Source organism: Prionailurus bengalensis, chromosome B2 (assembly GCF_016509475.1).
Source record: "Prionailurus bengalensis isolate Pbe53 chromosome B2, Fcat_Pben_1.1_paternal_pri, whole genome shotgun sequence".
Lineage (NCBI taxonomy): Eukaryota > Metazoa > Chordata > Mammalia > Carnivora > Felidae > Prionailurus > Prionailurus bengalensis.
In genome coordinates, this window is record NC_057349.1 from 71,992,761 (window position 1) to 72,017,687 (window position 24,927).

A 24,927-nucleotide genomic window follows, 5' to 3' on the forward strand; every position below is an offset into this window, starting at 1 on the left:
TTATTCCACGTATTTTAAGTAGTAACTTGCTGTTGATTTTAATATTTTTTACCTTCCAACACAGCTGGCATCCTGCTATGATATCATAGCTATTCTTTTTGATTTATTATTGTACAGAGTATATCATGCTGTGTGAACGACCACAGTGAGCCGGTATTGAGAATATATCTTTATTGTTTGTGACATTTCCTATGTTAAAATAGAGTTGTGGTCGTTAACCAGGTTTTAATGCACAGGGACAGAAATGGTTATAACGCTTTGACTTCTGCAGGGATTTCTTCCTGCTCAGTTTCCTTAAATATCTAGGAGCTTGAGTTTTTCCTGCAGTGCAGCTTTTACATGCTATTTTTGTGTTTTCCTTTTCCACAAAATAATATTTTCAAAGGCTATTTATTTATATTGCAAATACACCCCAAAATGAACCAAAAAAAAATCACTTTGATTCCTAAAGCAATATGAAGAAAAAATGATTTTGAGATGACAGTGTGAAATACAGTAATTATGTTTGTAACACAAAAGTATTTTATAATGGAATGCATTTTTGATGACAAGATTACAAATCGCATTTTTCTTTGGTAGTAGGATTAGAAACTATATTGAAAAATTTTGTAACAATGCAAGTACCAAATGACTGTCCAGTGTGAGAGAGTTTTAACTTCCTTGGCATAAAATTGTATTATTAATTTTAAATTATTTATTGGACTGAAATCAGTTGTTTTTATTCCTTAATCAAAACTGCCATCGTATACTTGAAAACATGTATTCTCTTCAACATCAGATTTCCCCTTTCTTTTCCAGTCTGTGATCAAAACAGGGCGACTGCTAATCAGTCACGAGGCTCCCTTGACAGGCGGCTTTGCGTCGGAGATCAGCTCTACGGTTCAGGTAGAGTCACTTCTTGGCACTGATTTTAACATTCGTGTGATGGTACTTGCCAATTCCAAGAAAAAAGTTACTTATCACGATATATGCACTTTTTGGAAATGCATGTTTTCCATTTGACTCCACTGTCCTTTAGTTAGTTAGTGGTCTAATTACATCTTCTGGAAAAGAAATCTTGAAGTAATAAAAACTGAAATTTTTATAGGAAGAAGAAAGTTTGAAGTGAGTTTACAAAACAAATGTAAGTTCTGTCTGCTAGGATAACAGGAAATGAAAACTTTTAAATCCGAATGTGGTATTTCTCTTTTGATAAAACTTAAGCTTTTTATGCAATATGTTGATTTTCACAGCATTCACCTTAAAAAAGATGAATCTGTCAGAAGGTAATAATATAAATTCAATAAATAATTTCAAAAATCAATAATTAATTTAATTAGTTTAATTAATAATCATATTATGTTATGCTATTAGCCACGCTTTAGAAATGGTTTAAAGCCTTCTTTTTTTAAAAAAATTCAGTTAAACTGCAGCAAATTTTCCCATATACTGCTTTATGGAGGAGTTTGCTTTAAAATATTTGTTTGCATTTATCTCACAGATAGGAAATTAAGATGATTTAAATAAGTTTCATTTTTCCAAGTTTTTTAAATTAAAAACTGAATAACGATTTTAAATATAAAGTATATGCTTTTTAAATTCAGAATATCTTTACAGTTTGCAAACATTTTACTTCTCTTTACTGGTGTTCAGATGATTCTGTTGTTAAGATACATGTAAGTTGAGAATTCCTTTAAGTGTATGTGGTTTAAAATTTTGATATAAAGTTATGATATATGAATAATGATAAGTTGTTATAGGTTAAGCTTTTAACCAGTAAACAATGATTTCTACCAATAAATTATCTTTAAGTGCAAATTGCCGACATTGTAAGCACTTTAAAATTAAATGAAGCAAATTTAAACAAATGTTTATAAAACTAGATTGACATAATCTGTAATTTATAGTAAAAAATTATACTGCTATTTTTATATGTTATATATTGTCACTAACGGAATTAAGGAAAGCAGATATTTGAGTTTGCAGATTTGTTTTTTTATTTAGTATATAAATTAAAATTTGAGGCATACTGTTGCTTATCATTATATAACATGAGTGCCTGGTATTGTACATTTTATTCATTGAGTAACATAATGTACTAACTTTGTAAAAAAAATGGGGGTGCAAGAACAAATCACCCTAATACCAATATGCTATTTCAAGTCAGAGGCAAAACTGGAAAAAGAAACTGGAATTTTCAGACTCCTAGTCAATATGTAGTCCACTAAATCATTTGAAATGCTTGTGACTTGCTAATAGAATCTTGATCTCATAGCCTTATTCATTTTGCTCACTGAATTCCATAGTGTTATCTCAGAAATTTCATTTTTAAATATAAAAAGAAAACAAGTACAGAAATTATAACTCCTCTTGTGAAGTTCACTTTCTCTAAGTGTGCTTAAGCTTGATCTCCATAAATTATTAGTAAGCTGCAGTAAGTGTAACATATTTTTCAGACTGGAAAGGAATTAGAAGGATCACCTAATTTAGTGTCTGTCGGTCTTGAATAATGTGTGGACTTGTGTTCCCAGAAAAATGTCAGGTCTCAAGAATACATTTGCGAATTTCAGTTTGAGGACCATCGTATCACGAGTTAAACAAAGTCGTTGCAAAAAGCTAACACGAACAAGATCATAACCGCTGTGTTAAGACCAGATCCTGAAATTACTTGATAATAATTGGTGGTAAAAGTTGTGAATGAGATTATCCAAAATATAATTATATTTGTATCATAACATGAAGACAACAAGACACCTTGTAACCCTCTCAGACTCCCAAGAATATGCCCATAGGTGTCCGCAGTCTACAGTCTGAGAAATCATGACCTCATCTGACCCTATCCCTTTCACACACTCGTGTTTGTCATCCAGAGTGCATTTCACTTACCCAGTTTAAAAAGAGAGTGGAAGGTCTGGAGCTAGGACAGGAGTCTGGAGCAAATGTTGAGTGTGTGCATATGCACTGTTTATTCAAGGTTTCCCCAAATCCCAGGAGGAAGATAGAAGTTTTAAATTTATTATAAAATGTTCTGTTTTCCATGTTAAAATCATTCAACCAACCAACCACAAAATGAATTAAGGCAATGATGTAGAGGGGTCTGCATTTGATGTTTTGGGGAATTAGTATTTAGATTTATTAGTATGAGGATGAATTTGAAAATACAGGTGTTTTTGCTTATTCACATTTTATTTGCACAAATGGAAAGTATGGAAAATGAATTTTAATAAAATATATCAACATAGTATCCCCAAATGTTTGCTGATTGTGGGTTTTATGTATTGATAAGAGAGGGGGAATAAAGACACCTTGAGAGGTTTTGTTGTTGTTGGTAATAAGATTTGCATATAATTTGCATATAATTTGCATGTCTGAATGATAAAATCTACTTTTCCGTAATTGTTTCACGCACATATGCAGCTAAATGCAGTGTAGTATATTGAGCATCTTTTTTTATGGGAGGCCTCGTTCCCTGTTACAAGTGAAACCTACATCCTGTTACCAGGGCCTTGGATGATTTAAACTGAAATTACTTAAGTGTGACATGCACTTACTTTCACCACTTGGAATGATTCATATTTCCATATTTCTTTTTGTCGTATAAACTACAATGTAAGGTTAAAAAAAAGACAAAGCAGGGTTAAGATATTGAAAGCCAATTTTCTGGGACAGCAGGGAAAAGGTACACAGAGAACTTTTCATTGTTGTCTTGGAAAACAAGTCTGAAAGTATGGATGAGAATGATCTATAAATTTTGAGCACTATTGATTAAAATACTGAGTTATTCTCATTGTTTTATCGACGAATGTAAATTTTATGTAAAAGTGAGCACACACACACACACACACACACACACACACACATCTGCTCCACAAGCACTAGTTTGTGGAAGATCTCTGGTACTTCAAAAGGTCATGGTTAATCTTATACAAAATTGCTCTTAATATTATAGTATTTTCAGAGAATGAGGATTAACAATAAAACTACAGTTTTTAAATATGTTCAAATCTGAGAGCACCATTTTGTTTCCCTTAAATTTTGAATTATTACCCATATTAAAAATAAAAAAAAATATTGAAGGCAGTACAGCACTTTAGAATATTCTTTTAAGTGTATGGTTGGTATTTTTAGATGGAAAAATTAGATCATACTATATAAAATTGAATATCAACAGAACATTTTTTTCTGCTAGGTATAGGAAGTATATTGCTGGCATTACTATTAAAGGTTTTTTGTTGTTCTACAGATAAAATATGAAAAGAATGAATATGAAATGTATTCATACTTTATTTACATAACTTTTCAATTTACGGCAGATGCTCTTCCATCATACAAGGAATTCATTGTCCACATCTTAAGTTTGTTCGTGCCTGTTGCCTCTTTTTCATAAAGAAAATTTTATTTTATTAAAAAAGTATTCATTGTTAACAGCCTTAGTATGAAGTAATGTTAAACTCACAGAAGTGACTAAACATAACATTTTTAGAACATGTTTGTCAATAGCTTCTTCGTGATATTTATATGAACGCTTACGGAAATCAAAACCAATGCATCGAATCTAAGAACTGCTTTGCATTCCTATTGGATTTAATTTGGATGTTAACTAAGAGGCAGAACAAACTGAGGTCTGGTGTATTTGGCTTCCCCGCTGGGGAAGATTTCTTGGTCCATCATCCAAAGCTTCCCTGTCTCTTCCCATCTAATTTTACATTCCCATCTGTTCTCACTTTGAGAGTGAGGGAACTTTTTCCTTCTTTCATTTGACACATACTGAAACTTGGAGATGTGCTACTTTTAGGGAGGTATGCATTCCATTGTGCACCCTGATTTGTAGAAAAGCACAAAGACAACAGTTTAGGTGGTTCATTGACCTCACAGTGTAGTTTGAGCAAAGATTTCATTGTTTCAGAGAATTATATAAATTAATTATGTGTGATGTTTGTATTCCTCAGCTTCATGTAACCTCAGGTTAAAAAAAAATCATTCCTTTGCAAAAAGAAATGTGTTAACCTTATCCACTTTAATATTCCTCTAATTAATTTATATTATATGCTCTAGAATGCAATGTTCAAAATAGGCATTATTTATTTAAATATTAAGGCCAAGTAATTTATGGTATTTGAGTAGCTTTAAATAGTATAATTTCTTTAGCCTTGTAGAAACCAACCTTTATTATTAATTTCTAACACATTCCCATCGTGATGAAATAAATCTTGACTCTGATAGGCTTGTGATAATTTTTTTTCTTCTGGATTCAATGCTTAATATGGGCGCCAAAAATTTTAGGGATTGGGGTTGGCTTAAAGGTTTGAATTTTTTTTTTTTTTTTAACACATGGAAGCAATAAGTCTGCAATAAAGAGTCCAATTGGAGAGGATGGTAAGTTTCCATACCATTGTTCCATCCTTTCTGTGCGGTCTCTTTTCCTAGAATAAGAACTCAGAGATCGTGCATACTGACATATATTTTTAAGGTAATCATATTCTAATAGTTTGAGAGGATTTTTATAGGGTTTACACAAATCACTGTGTAAACGGAAACTTTCATGATTTCAAATAAAGGAATTTTTCTTTTCTTACTGTTTCATGCTAGAAAGGATTATACAGAAGGATTTTTTAAAATAAACTTGTTATTACTACCAAATTTATGAACACTCTGTTTAAAAACATCAATCTGAAGAGGGAAAAACTCCTAAATGGTCTTGAGTTTTTATCATTGTGGAAAATGTTATATTAAAATTATGATGTTACAAAGTAAGAGTTTTCAGAGAAAGCTGTCAGAGTAGTAATTTGATGAATAGTTTATTGCAATTTTATAATCTTAATTTTTTAATTTATATTTTTAACCAATGATGCATTTGCCAACAACAACGGATATAACATCCAGGAGAAATGTACTTCTGCATTAAAATCTATTTAGATGGAGCCAGAGCATCAGAAAAGCAGCTTAACACAGAGTATTCAGATATAGGATGGCCTTCTTTAACATGGAACTTTGCCTGGAAGCCTGTTCAGTGTTCAGCAAACAGTTTCTATGGCCATAGATATGAACCAAAGACTAAATCTTTCCAGGGATACATCACGGCCGGGGCCACTGCTTCACTGTTTGTAGTTATAACCCAGTTACATGTAGTGGTCCTCCTCCTTCCCCTGATCATGCCAGTGTCTGTTTCTCCTTTGCTCAGTAGTATAAATGTGGCCAAGGCTCCATCTTTAGCCCTCCTCTCCCTATTCTTTCTTGGGCAGTCCCAACCTTTGGGTGGCTATTCTTGAAACTTTCAAAAATGAAATCCTTCAGGACTTATTCTGCCTTTTGAGTGTTAGACTAAAAATTTCAACTTCATGCTAGTTTTGCTAGTGATAAGAAATTTGTATGATAAAATGGTGTATGTGTAAGGATTTTTAACATGAGACTGAGAAAAGGTGGGCATTAGCACATGAATATCCTCCAGTTTCTGGAAATCAGCTTATCTCAAAATGAACTCTTATTTTTTCTCAACTCTTTCGGGACCTTTTAAATTGTCTTGTTATTTATCTCCGCCCCTCAGCCTCTCACATCTTATCAGATTACTATTTACTGTTTCCTTAAAACACATCAAATTTTGTGCATCCTCTGTTTGAACACCTCCAATGTGTCTTCTTGGGCTATAGAAGTAAGATCTTTATGTTGACACTGAAGATCTTCATCTGCCCAAACCAATGTTTCCAGTAATATCTCTCACATCTTTATGTGACTCCAATGTACTGTCCTACTGGCCACTTCCTGAATGATAATTCTTGCAACCACACTTTATTGAGTGCTTTGGGCACAGCCTTAATTTGGGCATTTCATTCAAGAAATGGAGTTCTTGTTTTGTGACACAAATTTAGTAGCAAAAATAGATGCTAAACAGGTAGTTATTCAAAGGTACATGATTAGATAGAGAAATTTTCTGAGGACTATGGGATTATAAAAAATTTACTCACCCAACCCATATTCAAGCTGAGTCAACTCTTGGAGGATGAGTATGACCCTGTGAGTGAAGGTCAGTGGTGGTTCTAGGCAGAAGGAATATGGAGGCAGGAAAACTATTTGATTTTCTAGCAATTTCAGTGGTTTGGTTATGGTTGAAGAGTAGTATATGAGGTTATAGCACCAGGTAAGGATCAAGAAGTTGGTATGGTTTAGACCCTAAAGAATCTTATATGTAATACTAAGGAATTTGTTTTTGCATGGAGGAAAAAGATGACAGAGTAGAGCCAGCTCCCATAGATAATAAATTTCAGTTCTCCTATATAATTTATTTAAAACACACCTCACAGGGGCACCTGGGTGGCTCAGTCGGTTAAGCGGCCGACTTCAGCTCAGGTCACGATCTTGCGGTCCGTGAGTTCGAGCCCCGCGTCGGGCTCTGGGCTGATGGCTCAGAGCCTGGAGCCTGCTTCCGATTCTGTGTCTCCCTCTCTCTCTGCCCCTCCCCCGTTCATGCTCTGTCTCTCTCTGTCTCAAAAATAAATAAAACGTTAAAAAAAAATTAAAAAAAAAATAAAACACACCTCACAAATTTCCTGGCAAGTAGGAAATAGAGCTCTTCCTTAACTTTATGGGGTTATGTCCCAATAAACGCACTGTAAGCTGAAAATATTGTAACTGAAAAATGCATTTAATATACCTAACCTGCCGAACATCATAGCTTAGCCTAGCGTAACTTAAATATGCTCAGAACACTTATATTAGTCTGCAGCTGGGCATGATCATCACACACACACACACACACACACACACACACACACACACACACACACGTCGATTTTGTAACAAAGTATTCAATATCTCATGTAACTAACTTACTGAGTACTGTGCTGAAAGTGCAAACTAGAATGTTTCTAAGTGTATGGGTTGTTCCCCTTCGTGATTCCTGGCCAACTAGGAGCTGCAGCTCGCAGCCCTGCCCAGCATCAGGAGGAATATTGTACCACTAGCCCAGAAAAATATCACAATCCAAAATTCGAAGTATAGTTTCTATTGAAGGTGTATCACTTTCACACCATTCATAAAGTTGAAAAAGTGCAAATGGTTGGGGACCATCTGTAGTAGTAAAATGGTGGTCACAATTACTTTCATTATGTAATGTAAAAGGGCATAACAGGATTTTAAGCAGGAATTAACTTAGAAGGATTTGCAATTTAGAAAGGAAAGACTCTTTGGCACTTGTGTTGAGGACTTATGGTGAGGGCTGAGACAGGAAGTCACAGGGATTAACAAAGGAACTATTTGAGTAATTTCAATGAAAGATTTGAGGGTCTTCTAATCAAGGGCATGAGAGTGGTGTTGTAGAGAAAGGTGAATTTTAAAACGGGGAATTTGAAAGAGACTTGTTGACTGATGAGACATGAGCAGTGAAGGAACTGAGGTGAGTGACAGAGGCAGGCAGGAGTTAAGAATAAGGCTTAGCTTGGTTTCTAGGTTGGATGATTTTTGAACGGAGGTGCAGTTTCATTGGAAAACAGGTGTAAGCATATCTTTTGTGGAAGATGATGAATTCATTTTGGACTTGTAGAATCTGAGATGAGGATGAAAAAGTGTGTCTTCAGCCCAGAAGAGAATCTAAGGTGTAGGAAAAGATTAATGATTTATCATCTTATGGTGATGGCTGAGGTCATGGGTATGGTTATGATCACAGGGGAAGTTTCTAAAGAAGTCCCCAGGTACATCAACATTTAAGAGGAAGAGAGGAAAAAGCTGTCAAGGAGTATGAGATGGAGTGGTCAGAGAGAAAGGAGTAGAAAAAAGCCATTACAGAAAACAAGTATGGAGAATTTCACCGTAGTGTATGTAGTCAGCATTATTAAATTAGCTAAAGACTGATGGTTGTAACTGGAAGACACTGGTAACTGAAGACATTGGTGACGTTGATGAATGTAGGGTGATAGCCAGGATGGTGGCTGTGTTATATTTGGGCTGGTGAGTGAATGAGTGGGGAAGACTTGAAACAAGGAAACATGACTTTAAGAAACATGACTTTTAATAAATAAAAGGGAGAAGCATAAAGTAGAAATCAATCTCTAAATGCTATTCACTTAACATAGAAAGCCATTTTTCTCCATTTGAACCCCACTCCCTCACTGCCTCTTCATCCTCGTCTTCTCCCTTACCTCTCCATCCCATGTGGCATTGAGTTTTAAACATCTCTCAAACATGCCCTTTGCTTTCTACTTTTCTAATAAACCCTAAATGGACTTAGAAAGAGCGGCACCTAGGTGGCTCAGTTGGATAAACATCCGACTCTTGATTTTGGCTCAGGTCATGAGCTCATGGTTTGTGGAACTGAGCCCTGCATCAGGCTCTGCACTGACAGTGCAGAGCCTGCTTGGGACTCTTTCTCTCTCCCTCTCTCTGCCCCTCTCCCACTCGTGCTTTCTCTCTGTCTCTCAAAATACGCAAAATTTAAAAAAAGAAAAAGAAAAGAGAAAAACCCCACACAATCTAAAAGGAAAATGTAGGAAATAACTGATATTAAGATGGGTAAGAAGATTTTGAGCAGATTTTAAAAAGCAACAATTACCCACCGTGTTGTCATAGATTAATATATTTGCATAAAGTAAAGAAAACAAGCACAATTAAAAAAAGAATGACAACTAGGTCAGTGTTGAGGCACATAAAAAATTAATATTATATTAAACATTCTTAAATATCAATAAGGAAGTTAATAATACCTTTATTTCAAAGGTCAGAGACAGATTGTTTTTTTTTTTTTTTAGAACTATTAGTGGCCGGCAAAGATGAAAATATATGCCACTTGGGGCGCAGGGGTGGCTCAGTTGGTTAAGCGTCTGACTTCGGCTCTGGCAATGATCTCAGAGTCCATGGATTCAAGCCTCGTGTTTGGCTCTGTGATGACAGCTCAGAGCCTAGAGTCTGCTTTGGATTCTGTGTCTCCCTCTCTCTCTGTCCTTCCCTGCTCGCACTCTGTCTCCCTCTCAAAAATAAAATAAAAACATAAAAAAAAGAAAAAAGAAAATATATGCCACTTATGACTAAAAATGTAAATTTCAAAAAAAAATGAGATAACTGTCATTTGTTACTAATAAGAATGGTGCTGATTAAAAATAAATTGTATTTAGTGTTGAGATGGTGCAGCACAAGTCTAAAAATGGATTGCTCTTTTAGGAAAGCAGTTTGGGAATGTCTATTGAGACTCTTCAAAGTGTGCATGTTCTCTGACTAATTCCAGAAACCCTCACTTTGGAGTTCCATACCAAAGGGTGTAAGGACATTTTTCTCAGTGCCAGCCATATGATAAGAAAATACTGAGAATAATATTAATGAAACAGGAATATAGTTGAACAAGCTATGGTTTATCCATGGGATGAATGTTATAGATTTATTAAAATTGTTAAAAGAATAGTTGACAGCATTTCTATGGATATAACATTAAATGAAAAACTCATTATGCAAGCCTACAGGTGTTTTTACTTGCCCAGCTTTGTGGAAAGAAAAAAAATCAACAACATCTATATCTAGGTATAAGGGAAAAAATGTGACTTTTTGATTTATATATTCTTCCTAATAATTTCCTCATTTCCTATGTACAGATATCATTTATAGTAATTAAAAGCTTTATTGTAGTTAGATGTATCTAATACATGTCATAGTAAATCTTCCAATTCTTGCTAAATTGTTTTAAGTAAGAAAGCCCATGTTTGCTCATAAATTTGATTTTTAAAATATCATAGTACTTTACTTTGACTTGGTTCCTTAATCATGTACATTTGTGTTTGGGGAGCTGCTGTCCTTAGTGATCGTGGCTACCTACTCAGATTTGTAAACTGAGATAGTTTTAAAACCAGGAAACCCTACTTACATAGATTAGGTTATTCTGCAGATTAGTTCCGTCCCTCACATGTATGGCCTATATGATTTATTGCTCTCATCATAAAAGTGAAAGCAGCATTATATTGAGATATTCAGATTATTTAATCTTCCTATGTTAATTGGTTAGTGATACTGAGACTAACATTGGAAATCCTGCTTATTTTCTCTCCCCCCTTTTGGTATTAACTTTACAAAAGATTGCTGTCATTCTTTTTGAAATCTTTTTGGATGTGAGCCAGTCAGAAGAAAGATCATCCACATTCCATCTTTCTGGGTAATGATAAAGTACTCCAGTTTTTCTCACACAATCCTTAATATTTTCCCTGACAGAAGTAGTCCCCTTTGAATTCAAAGGCACATTCATTACGTACCTCCCTCCTTTCTCCCTTTCTTTGTAACCTCTGGTTAGCATTTTGTTGTGTCCTTTTGGTGATGTCCCAAGACCACTCCTGTCCATCCTGCTTAAGACAGACTGATCTGCCAGTTGGATGGGAAAAAGTAACTGCTGGAATGTTTGAAAAGAAATGTGAAAAGTGAAGGGTTATGTGATAAATGTGTAGTCCTTAATCATGAGGTAGACGTTATTTAAAGGAGTATGTGGATTCCCCAATAGCCTCAATTTTGAACTAGCATCTCCTCAGAAAGGCTCTCCCAGATGTCCCCTCTATAGTGGCTGTCCACCCCAGAGATTTCCCCCATCACATTACTCTGTTTTACTGTCCTCATTGCCCTTGAACTGTCTGTAGGTTGCTTGTTAATTTGTTTAGTGCCCTTCTTGCCCAGGAGAAGGCAAGCTTCATGAGCTTAAGGACCATGTCTGGCTTGTTCACATCTGCCAGCCTGGTGGCTAGAACCATGCCTGATGCTAAGCAGGCACTCAGATGATTAAATGAATTTTTTGCCCCCCAGCATCACTGCTGTTAGCAATTTCTTTGAAGAAGAATGATATCTTGCTGGTTTGTGTTGTATATAGAAATCGCCAGTCATGAAAACTGCTAGATTGGACTGTTGCCTTTTGTATACCTACACCCCAATTTGTTGACTGCCCCTGCAACCCCAAAAGATTTGTTCTGTTTATGAGTTAACTTCCAAAATGACCACTGATATCATGTACTGGTGTTCTTCACATTTCTACTTTGTGTCCTCATTTCTTTTGAATAATCTGGTGATACTTTTTTTTTTTTAATCCTCATAATTCTCTAGTGAGGCTAAAAAAGACATTTTCTTTTATATAGTTACCGGTGAAGTTTCCTAGAATGAATAGACTCCTTAATGAGTAATATAAATTCCTTATAGAAAAGCATTACTTTCTTTTGAAAGTTACAGTGACTTCCTATAAGTTGAATTGTGCTCCCTTAAAAAATAAAACTAAAAAAAAAAAAAAGTTAGAGTAATTTCTTTGATTTGGTACCTTTAAGTTATATTTTAACACCTAAAGAGTTGTAGTTTACTTTCAGAGCAATTCTTGAAGATCTGGCTGTAGCCTCAAAGAAAATTATAATTGATTGAAAATATTTCATTTCCTTATTTGGTGTGAAATAGTTTTTCTTTTAAAATATGTATAATCTTAAGGTTTTTCAAACTAAAATAAAATTATTTAAAGTTTTGTAAGTGAGAGACAGCAGAGAATCTATCCATGACCTGGCCAACTCTCTCGGCCACCTTGTAACATCAGAGGCAAATGTGGAGAAGCATATTAAACTTGTCAAGAAATTTTAGGTATGTTTTGTCAGCATTGTATTCACAAACAATAAGGGGCTGGGTTGGCTCTTGGAGACAACAAAATTTCTCAGCTAGTTCGTCATGCTTCTTGGTGGGCAGTAAAGTTGCTGTTGTTGAAAGCTCATTTTATTTCGGTAATTTAGTGTAATTAAATTTACAGCTCAAATTAGTTTATGCTTTGTTACAAGGGCCATCATCTCTTTTCATAAATGAGTTCACAGCTCACCAAAACATGCTTGAGTTTAAAATAGACATTAAAATGAAGATTAACTACTGCTAATGAATTTTCTGCTCAGCTTGAATCCAAACACTTGTGAAAATTAAGACAAGTTAAAATCAACACTTACCTCAAAAACAAGCAGTTGAAAATGAAAGTTATAGGCAGAAATCATCTAGTTTATAATTGTTTTGATTTTTAAATCTATCAAAATTAATGAAAGTGTTAGAGATGTTTTAATTTGCAGAATGTCTGAAAATTTGCATTTGGGGAAATGTTGAATATTTGATTATTTTCTTTCAAGTGACATTAAAGAAGGTACTTTATTTTTTATTCTTGATCTACTTGAAGAGACACACTTTTCTGTTTTAATCCTTTAAAGGACCATATAATGATATTTACTATTTAAGGTAGTTAAAGGTAGTTAAGGTAGTTTTATATTACACGAATTTTCTTTATCAAAATTATTAGGTGAGAAGTAGAATTCGTAACTATTCTCGTAAGAAGGTCTAAATATTTATGTTTTAAGAAGTGCCTTGAGATGACTAACATTTCAAAATCCATATCCTTATTTATATCATCCACAATTATAGTTGTATCATTGTTTAAAACAAGTCCTGATTATTTCCTTTCTTTTGGTAGGATTATTTTACCCTCTTAATAATTACATTTCTGCATTTCTTCACTGCACCAATTTTATATTCCTAGCTTAGAATACAGATGTTATAAAATACTCTCTGTGCCTGTTTTTTTTTTTTAATTAAGATTTTCTTTTTAAGTAGTCTCTACACCCAATGTGGGGCTCAAAGTCATAACCCTGAGATCAAGAGTTGCATGTTTGACCGACTAAACCAGCCAGGTGCTCCCTACCCCACCCCATGCCTGTGTTTTGAGTACTTTCTGGATCAGAGAGACATAACCTTGGTTTTCCCTGAGATGGCTTATATTTGTAAGTTTTCTAGCACCATTTTTCTTCTTTATTCCTTTAAAAATACCAATGGTTAGCTCTATATTAGCAGTTAAAGAAACTGAAACTTAGCCTTACCTTTACAACTCATTACTGAAGAGTCTCCTTCCTCTGCACCCCAACAATAAATTTATGCTTTATTTTTCTAAACGTGAAATTTCTGGGCATCGATTTCTACCTACGAGTGCATAGCACACAAAATTGAATGTATTTTGTGAATAATATTCCAGCATCACACAGTCCTGTGTTATTAAAACCAGCTTTCCTATGGCAGTTCCAAAAACATAGTTCAGGTACATTAAAATAATGAAGTATTATACAAATACTGATAAAATAGTCTTTTAATGTGAGGGAATGTTTTATTATGTATGCAGCTATCAATTTACCTAATAAATTAAATACAATATCCATTTTAATAAAACCCATGTATTTTACAAAGCTAGGACCTTGACTAACCTATATTTAGAGTCACAAGAGCCACAGTAGTGTGGTTGAAGCTAAAGGTTCCTATTAGTGAGCAGGCCAGATTCCTTTTGTTAGCCCACCAGAGACCAAGAGTATCTTTTTTTCCCCCTCCTTTCTTGCCATCTTGCCTCCCTCCCTTTCTTTTCCCCTTGCCTTTCCTGACAGTTTTCTTTATGCTAGCCTCAGCAAACATATGGATCTTTGCAGCAAAACTATAATTCTCTTCTCACCTTGGACAGTCTAGCATTATTCAGGGTAGTTTGTGCTTATGAAAGCCTTCTCCCTCCTAGTAGGCAAAAATTGGAAGTATCCTGTAATATTGGTTGAAGGTAGAGGGATAAGGTAGATGTAGGCAAAGCTTTTCTTTTTCACATGGTTGATCAAAGGTGATCTTTTTAAAATGTATGGAATTAATACCATTTGTGACACATTTTTAAAGGCAATCATTTATCAGTACGAAGTATGTGCATGTATATTTTTTACTGGTGATTTTTTTAATGGAATAAGGGAATGGGGTGTTATGTGGGATGCTTCTGTCTACGCTGTTAATTTCCTCCAACAGTAGTTTTAATGATGCTGTTAGAGGATAATTTACTGAAGTTGAAACTAGAGGGATCATTAGGGCACATAATTAACAAAGACATTCCTTTCCAAATCTGAAATAAATAAAAGAACAAGCAGAAGTCCATAAAACTTTTTTTTTTTATTTTGCCTAAGAGAAGACCCAATTTTCAATTTTTTTCCTTCACAACAAACATCCTCAAAAAAAAAAAAAAATTCTCATGTTCATTTAGTGGTTATCCTATTTGAAGAAATTTGCTAAGCCCTTGAAAAGTTCATTTTGAATGACTTTTCTTACTACTTGCCTTATCACTCAAAATTGGGACAGAATATTATTTGTTCATTCATGAAGATGCATTTAGTTTAATAATATAAAGCAGAGTTGTCTCTAACATCATTACTGTGTTACCTCTATTAAGAAAATTCTTTTAGAACCAAGGCTTAGTTCACTTGCTTCCAGCTAATGAGTTTGCTTTCCTCAGGGACAATCTTTAAATAATGTTTTCTGAGAGGATAGAATTCCATGTTATACAAATAGAGATGCTTCCCTTGAGTTACAGGGAAGGATGGGTGGGCTTATCAAGTGGATACTAGTTTGTCTGTTGAAAGTCTTTTGCCTCACAACTGCAAAGCCAACAGTCTCTCTACTGTCTAGAACATTTTAAAATTGATAACTATTTCATAGATGAAATCTAAAGTCCTTTGTTTTTAGTGACTTATTTTATTCTTTAGTGTCGTAGAGTTAAAGTATGATCACCTGTAATATTTATCTTTTCATATTCTTTGCAAGTCAAGCATTTTTAAGGTGATTTCCTCTTTGCTTTGGTTTTCATGAAGACTTTGGTCATCTGTATGTCAAATAGAACTGACATCTATATTAGGATACATTTATCTCAAGAATAAACGTTCACAAATTTTATAGTAACTGACCGTAGTCTCAGCTTCCATCTCAGGCTAAAGAGAGGTGAACTGGTAGAAAGTAAAGAAATTGGTTCAGCTATTTAAAAAGTTATTTCCTTTCCCACCTATTCTCATGTCCAATTGCCTGAATAGGAAGCCTGTCATAGGGACAGTGAGAACTTGACCTAGTAGTGTAACAAAGGTGATCGTATATTTTATCTTCCAAATTTGGACAGTAGGCATAAATTGGGGTCATTCCATGACAACCAGGATGTGTAATTACTGACTTGGGCACTTTAGGGAATATGTCAACTACCATGTTATGCAATTAATCTTAAAGAGTAGTAACAGTGGAATTAGAACTATGGAGGAAAGATTCTTACTAAATCAAATTTAGATTTCTTAAATGTCCAAGAACTAAAAGAACAAACATGAAATACTCAAGAGCATTAGTGCCATTTCTTCTTTCAGTTATGTCTTTTAAATGTAAAAGAAGAATTTAAGATGGGTTGTTTTTGCCTAGTGGCTTGCCGCTGCTTGTTCTCATGTGTAATTTATTTTTAGTTATTGGCAAACTACCTGGGAATCATTGAATGACTTGTTTGTTGTGCTGGACATTAATCCTTAATAGTTTTAAAATGTCAACAAGTTCTAAATGTATTTAAAATAACTTTAAAATCTCCCCTAAAGTGAATGTTTGGTTGTTTGTACTATGTACAAAATGAAGATGAAAATATAATTATATGACAATATGACGCAATATGGCTTTTACTTCTTAGCTGCTCTACCATTCTGTGAATGACAAAGTGACCCTTTTTATTAGTGACAGCTTTTAATTTTTAGAAATTTGACTTTTTGAAATAACTGCTGAAGGGGGAAATTTTATTGTTCCTGAATGGTAAATTAAGAATCTGGGGAGATTCATTAACCGTTTCAGTGACTTTAGTCTTTCAGTAAACTTTATTTTCATTGCATTGAATCAAATTATTGGGATGCCTGAAATGATTCTATAACGATTATTTAATTGCTTACTGACTTTGGGGTGTATGTTTCTGAAAAATGCCTTGATGAGAAAAACCCACTTGGCAAGATCAAGATCTCATAGATAATAGGGATGTAGGAGCGAATGTGACATTAAAAATACTTTAAATATGTACTTAAAGTAAGGTAAATCAGGATACTACTTCCAAAAGAAAGTGGAAAATGGACTTGCCTCTTGCATAGGCACCCCTTCTCCTGAGTGATCTTTATTTCGCACAATGGTGCAGAACCACATGCACCATCAGGTATATTCTCTCACAGCTTTTGTGTTATACAGACTATACTTCATCTTTTAAACATTAGCTTTTAAACTTCATCTTCTTTTAAGATGTTAAAACTTTTTTTTTTTTGCATTACAAGCTATTTGTGTGTGTGTGTGTGTGTGTGGTTTTCCTTAAATCTGGGCAAAATACATATGAAACTGCCCAGCCTTTTCACACATTGTCCTGGGGCTTATGGCTGTGGTTTTCGTTGCCTGGTCTTGGTTCCTGTATGCAGTGTCTAATAGGCAGTGTTTAGAAGCCGGAGGTGTAGAAAGCAGGAGTGGTTAAGCGTCCTTTTGTTTAAGGGGACAGAATGTAACTGTGCACATATATAAATAGCTGTCACATTTTAAAACTCTAGTGGACAAATGTGAAGCTGTTTTCAGCAAAAGCGATTGGTAAAACGCTCATTGCTAGATGGTTACTGAAGGGCCAATCTGTGTATTTCTAGAACTTTTAAATATCTTATTTTTGTGTGTGGGAGAAGAGGGGTTTCTTTGAATTATTTTTTTTTATGTTGCTAGTAAGGTATTTTAGATAATATGGTTGCATTTAAAATTTTACTGCAGAGTGCAAAATTCAAGCGAAATATAGCCACCTTTTTATTGATTCCATAGCTCTTTAAGGGTTGTACACAGTAGAAAGTTGGATTTCTCCCTTTGAAAAGGTAGGATTGTCAATTATATAAGGTGGTGAAGTAATTATCAAATTGGACTGATTAACTGCAAAAATATCAAGGAATGAACAAAATGCAATGATAAAAATAAATGTTAAAATAGTGGTCATTTGTAATCTTAAGTGATAAATAACTAACAGATCATTTGTCACTTGGTATAGTTGGCCAGTTCCCATAGCATCTTGATTTGCTGTACTAGAAAATTTAGTTAAATATATTTAGGGTCGACAGATACTATCTCACATGCTAGTACTTCTGTTTAATAAAGAGTTCTTTTTAGAGTTTTCAGAGAAACCTTTGGATGCTAAAAAGATATGATCAAAGGGGACTTCTGCTTTAAATTATAGTTGTATTTCTTTTTTGAGATATTTATATATAGTCAATTTTGGGTAAAATCATTTAGAGAAGGTTATCGTTCAAGTTTATTCAGAAAGATTCAAGAGAATTATTCTAAAACTTTAGTAGATGTTTGTTTTTTCTAGGGAGAGGAATTGCATGTATGAGTGATTTTTAATTCTTTATCAAAGGCCTTGTTGATTCCAAAATTTCCAACTGCTTGCTTCATATCTCCATTTGGCTCTCTGAAAGCTCTTTAGGAAAAAAAAAATGTCCAAACCCACTGTTATTTTCTCAGTGTTCCCTACCTCAGGCCAAAACCTTGGGAGGCCTCATGAATGCCTGTTTTCCCTGTGTGCTGTGTTCAGTACACCAGGAGGTGCACTGCTCTAGAAATATATCTCTAATCTGACCACTTAGCACCTCTACTACCTAAGTCAAAGCCAGCATCTTTCTTCCCTGAACTATCAACTTCTCACAAGTTTTTCCTGCAACGTAGCTGGAATATCCTTTAAAATGTACAAATTAGATCCTGTATTTCCTTGTCCCAGTTCAGTCCCCAACTCTCACCATGAAACCCTAACTCCTTACTATAGCCTGAGCAGCTCTACTTCTTAATCTTATTTTCAAATTCTCTCTGCAATTCTTCACTCTTTTCTAGCCTCAGGGACCTTTTTGCTCCTTCAATGAATGTATTTGTGGTCAAAAAAAAAAAAAATTAAACATAAGGCAAGAAGCAGATACTTCTGATGATAGCTTCAGAATATCTTAGTAATTAGACAAAACTAGAAAATTTGATCCAGATAATGCAAAAATGCCCTAGACAAGTAACTTAAGTTTCATAGGGTATGGTGTTATTTTTCATCTTTCTCATAATGCCATATTTTGAATAACACAAGTTGCAACATATAGTTAATGCCGATTTAGGTAATTATCAAAGTAGCTCTGAAAAATTCTTTTAGTTTCCTAGATAAATGTTACATTTGGTTGTATGTAATTCAAAATTTTATGTAATTTTAATCACTAACTCAGTTAACAAAAATTCAATGTAGCACTTTCTTTTTTTAAAAAAAATTGTTCCACATAGACTTTTTATTTATCTCCTTGTAACTTAACTAAATGATGATGAGAATTGTTCTCCATTACACTGTTAATAATGTTATAAAAGTAATTATGTAATTGAAGTTTCAGAAGGGAAGGAGACGGATAGGAAATTCAAAGACATAGATAGAATTTATAGACAGACAGTAGCCAGAGGGAAAAAAGAGGAAAATTACATACATATAGGGAACAGCACTCAAAGTTGTCTTATTTCTCATTAGGAATAATGGAAGTCAGGAGACAATGGAGTGACATCTTTCTAGGGCTGGAAGTAAAAAAAATTCCAACCCAGAAATCTACATTCAGTCAAACTAGCCTTCAAAAATGGAGGGAAAAATAAAAAAATTTTTCAGATGAGCAAAAATGAGAGAATTCACTGCCATTAGACCTGTGCTACAGGAAATACTAAAGGAAATTCTTCATGCTGAGAGGAAACAACACCAGATGGTAACTTAGATCTATAACTAAAAACTGCAGAACACACATTCTTTTCAAGTGCACAGAGAATGTTGGCCAAGATAGACCATATGTTGTTATACCATAAACAAGTTTTAATAAGATTCAAACGTTTGAAATCTTACATAATGTGTTGTCTAACCACAATGGAATTAAATGAGGTATCAATAAGATACCTAAAAAATATTCAAATGTTTGGAAATTAAAAGGAAAATTCTAAATAATAATAGGTCAAAGAAGAAATAACATGGAATTTATAAAATCTTATATTTAATTTTTTTAATGTTTAATTATTTTTGCGAGACAGAGACAGGATGAGCAGGAGAGGGAAGAGAGAGAGAGAGAGAGAGAGAGAGAGAGAGAGAGAGAGAGAGAGAGAGAGAGAAAGACCCAGAATATGAAGCAGACTCCAGGCTCTGAGCTGTCAGCACAGAGCCGACTCGGGGCTCGAACTCATGAACTGTGAGATCATGACCTGAGCCAAAGTCAGGTGCTCAACCGACTGAGCCACCCAGGCGCCCCTGGAATTTATAAAACCTTATGAATTGAATATTAATGACCATGCAGAATAAAATATATGCAGAGAAGCTAAAACAGTATTTAGAGGAATATGCATAACTGTATTTGCTCATTTTAGAAAGAAAAAAAAAAACCTTAAAACAATGTTTAAAGTTTCCACCTTAAGTAGGGAAAGAAAAATATACTGGTAGTATACCGATAGTATATATACCAAATATACCGATAGTAAGTAGAAGGAAGGAAATAATAAATATGATAATAGAAACAATTAAAAAAAAAAAGAGAGACCCAAGAAAGATCAAAATGATGTTAAGGAATACTATGAATAACTTTATGTGCTAGGCATTCCTTGGTCCCCATTCTCCAGTAATGGTTGAAGGGCAAGGACAGGACGTGGGAGGGGAGTGGAAGGCGGGGCAGCTCTCAAGCACCTACTGTGTGCCGAGTGCTCTGTTGGGAACTTGACACACCTTTTATTTCATCCCTTGCCATCTTAATGAAGTGTCTGTTATATTAATTTTTATAGATTAGGCAATTGAGGCTCAGGGAAGGTAGTTAATTTGCGTGTCGCTAGATTGCAGGCAAGTAAAGGAACCGGAAACTGCCCCACATCTGCCTCCAGGTTCCATATGCTCCCTTGACTCTTTATGTATTTTGAACATTGCAGTAATTAATCCAAGCAAACCAAGGAGAAAACTAACTGAGCATGTGAAACTGGACGCCTAGGTGGGGTGTTACTCAGAGCTGTCTGATGACCATGTTGTTTCCTCTGTTTCAATTCAAAATGTAATTATTTTTTTAAGTTCCATATTCGCAAAACCCATTTTTTCTATTTGTAAATGAAATCCATTTTTTTTTTAAGTTTATTTATTTTGAGAGAGAGGGAGTTCATGTGTGTGCAGGAGGGGCAGAGAGAGAGAGAGGGAGAGAGAGAGGGGGGAGAGAGAGAGGGGGAGAGAGAGGATCCCAGGCAGGCTCCGCGCTGTCAGTGCAGAACCAATGAACGGTGGGTGAGATCATGACCGAGCAGAAATCAAGAGTCAGACGCTTAACTAAGTCACCCAGGCACCCCTGAAATCCATTGAAATTAAGCAGAAGAGTGTTATAAAATACTTTGAATATTAAGAAAACGTTTTTCCCATGAAGTTGAAAGTACCTTCCACCCCAGCATGGATGTTAATAGCATTTCAGTAATTAAATATTCATTCTTATGAAGGAGGAGTGATAACACTCAGAAAAATAGATTTTATTTTGTTTTCTTTCAGGGTACACACACACACACACACACACACGTATATGTACATATGTATGTATGTATATGTACATACATGTACATGTATGTATATATACACATATATGTACATATATGTATATGTGTATATATACACACATTAGGAAAAGGTTTTTTTTTAATTTAATGGCTATTTCCTTATTATATCTGGCAAGTAGAATGTGTCAAGAAAAGATTGTTTCTGTTTGTAGAATGCAAAATATTTTCAAACATATTTAAAAATAATGAAAGATACAATTGAATACACTTTTGTAAGTATTCCTTTGCATTCTGATTCAGCTTTTATAATACTTAAATATTTACATTAGGAGATGAATTCATGCTGGCTCAGTGATTCATCTCAGAAATATGTATGTGAAGCTTATGTTAAAATTCTAGGAAAGAAGTATCTTTGCAGGTATTGAAATATATTTCATATTAAATATATAATTAAAACTGTTATACTAAATTGTTTTTGAGAACAGAGCCTAGATTTTTCCTTTCTTTCGTTCTTCTTTCTTTCTTTCTTTCTTTCTTTCTTTCTTTCTTTCTTTCTTTCTTTTTCTTTTTTTTTGATCCTAGATTTTTTCCTACGAGTTTTGTGCTCTCTTGTGAGTGCCAAAAGCTTAAATACATCTTTTTATTTTGCAGAATTTTGAGTTGTATAATCATGATATAATCAACATGAACAGTGTTGGAGGACTGGTTGTTTGAAATGCTGACTTGTCTGGCAAAGCCATATGTTGTCAAGTAGGTGATAGAAGCATTTCTAATACAGCTAGCACAGTATTTGTCATAGGTCATTGTAAACCAAAGGCATTTGCATTTTCTGACTGGTCAGACCTTGACAACAATGAGTTCTATCATTAATTGAGGTTTTATTTTTGTTTAGCTCTAAACTATACTTTAGATTTGTGGTTTTCTTCAGTTACACTGTGAAAGGGAAAATACTCTATGAAGTTGTGCTGAAACAAAATTCTGGGGAAAAAATGAAATATGAGCTATTCTGTAAAACATGGCAATGTGGACATACGGAACAAAGCAGTATTTATTAGAAAACTTCATCTATGAGGTGGCAGCACTACTCTGGTTTGAGATTCACAAACATCAGTGGGAGCTTAAATGGGATGATGGTGCTCTAAAAAAAAAAGACAATTTCCAGTGTTCATGGCAGAGAAATATAGATAGGACCTTATTTTATTAAAACTAGGGAAAAAAACATACAAGGAAAAGTCTTCACATGATATATTACCTGAACTCAAAGAATAACTCTGTTGTATCTTCTGGCCTTAGTTAGCGGCATTTATATAACCCTGTGTCAGGATCCTCTGGTGCTGATGTGATGTAAATGTAGCAGACTAGATGGAGAAAAGTAAGTATTTTCAAAACTAGCGACATGTACTTAGGAGTCGTAACTGCATGAGTCTGGCAAAAATAGATGACAGACAAAGAAAACTAAACATTAGGGCAGAACATAGGAAATCCTAAGGAAAAAAAGAATCTTAGAGAATGTCCAACCCAACTTCCCACTTCCTGTGCTCCCTGGGAATGTTTTTGCATGCTCATGAGTGTGCCCACACAAACCCACCCATGGGACAAACACAGGCATCTGCATAAGAACCAGTAAGGGTTTGTAGGCCTAGAGCAAGTTAAGAAAAGACTAGAGTCTACTCTGCTTGTGCCAAAATCTCTTTTTTAAAAAAATTAGTCCACAATAAAATGAGAACAATAAGAGTGTTGTTTCCTTCCCTTATTTAATGGAAATAGAAACTCTTCAAACTTCCACATTCCTCCTTGGAAAGGACAGTTTTTTATTCTGCGATTTTGTCTTTCTTTTACATATGTTTTTCTCTTATCAATGGATTGTGTTAATTGGCTTTTGTGTTAATGTCTTTGCCAACAAGTCAGCCTGGTGTTAATCATCCATTTCTTTCTTTTTTTTGTGTGTAGGCGATTGTACCAATTCATAAAATGGTGCTATATATTATACAGCTGAAGGTTCCACTTAGATGGGTCTCCAAGAAAATATTAATAGGAACAGCCTGTACTAAAAGGAGTGTTCCAAGACTGTTCAGCTTTTTCAGTAATTTTTAAAAAAATTTTATGTGGGGGCACCTGGATGGCTCTGTCGGTTGAGCATCTGACTTCAGCTCATGTCATGATCTCGTGGTTCGTGAGTTCAAGCTCCATGTTGGGCTCTGTGCTGACAGCTTGGAGCCTGGAGTCTGCTTCAGATTCTGTGTCTCCCTCTCTCTCTGCCCCTCCTCCACTGTGTTCTGTGTCTCTCTCAAAAATAAATAAACATTTAAAAAAACTTTTTTAAGGGGCACCTGGGTGGCTCAGTCAGTTAAGTGTCTGACTTCTACTCAGGTCATAATCTCCCAGTTCGTGGGTTCAAGACCTACATCGGGCTCTGTACTGACAGCTCAGCTCAGACAGTCTCCCTCTTTCTCTCTGCCCCTCCCCAACTTGTGCTCTGTCTCTTTCTCTCAAAGATAAATAAACATTAAAAAAAATTAAATTAAAAAATTTTTTTAATTAAATCTTATACATTTCAAGGTTTTAAATATGTTGGAGCTAAGTAATTAAGGAATTCAATTGGGCCATTGAAGTACAAACTAGGTAATTAATTTCAAAGAGATACATTTTTAAAGTTTTTTTCCCTCCACTTTAATTCATTTTTTTTACCATTTGCTATGGGTTTGCTGCTACTCTGTTTAAGGAAAATAGGGAATGTGAAAAGTGAAAATAAAGGATGTATAGCCAGCATTTATTATGCTAGACACCATTTTAAACTTTTTACCTGGGTTATTTCATTTATAATACTGTTAATACAAAACTGTAACCAAAAAAAAAATGATACTATCAAATAGAACCCCCTCTGGGCTGCATTTTACAGATGAAAGAACTGAGACACAGAGAAGCTTAGCAACGTGATCAAGATCACACAGCTAGCAGGAAGCCTATTTAAACCTTGGTCATTTGATGATAGACTGTTTAATTTCCCTAAAATTTGTCTGACAGAAAAACAAATACTATATCTCTAGTAAAAGTTAAAAAATACTTCCATTAAATATTTGTAAGCACACTTATGAAGAATTTGAACCACTGGAATTAGTTTTAGGATGACTTTTCCATCTGTTTTAATACACTTTTATTGATAGAAAAACAAATGCTGCATATAATCCCTAGTTGAACAATCCTTTGTATTTTTAAACAGCAAAATAACGTTGTAAGCATTTTAAATTATGAAATTATGCCACAGTTGATATCACCATAGATTTTGGCCAGGTTGTTTTTTTGTTTTTGTTTTTGTTTTTACATAAGTAGCTATTATTTGTAACATCATGTTTGTGATAATGTTATTTGGGTTTTTTTTTTCTTCAAGAACTATAAGGTTTCATTCTATACAATTTAAAAGTTTGTAGATAATCCAAGTTTTAAAATATCAATTAACTTCTACATTAATGATAAGAGAAATTTGGCAAGCAAACTTTCTGACTTACTTTACAATTGTTCAAAGACAATAGAAATAAGTAAATTGTTAGATGGTATGTCTGTATGTTGTGGGTTCTGAGTGTGAAGTATTTGATCTTTTTTTTT

At 34.4% G+C, this 24,927-nt stretch overlaps 1 protein-coding gene across 2 annotated transcripts in view; it reads left to right on the forward strand.

Moving 5' to 3' along the window:
- The window catches only part of BCKDHB (branched chain keto acid dehydrogenase E1 subunit beta), a 205,113-nt gene that overhangs the window by 140,404 nt on the left and 39,782 nt on the right, over window positions 1-24,927 (forward strand). For both annotated transcript variants that reach the window (XM_043591879.1, XM_043591880.1), the window contains exon 9: window positions 799-885. In XM_043591879.1, coding sequence (XP_043447814.1) covers window positions 799-885 — 87 coding nt within the window. The remainder of the gene's footprint in view (window positions 1-798; window positions 886-24,927) is intronic.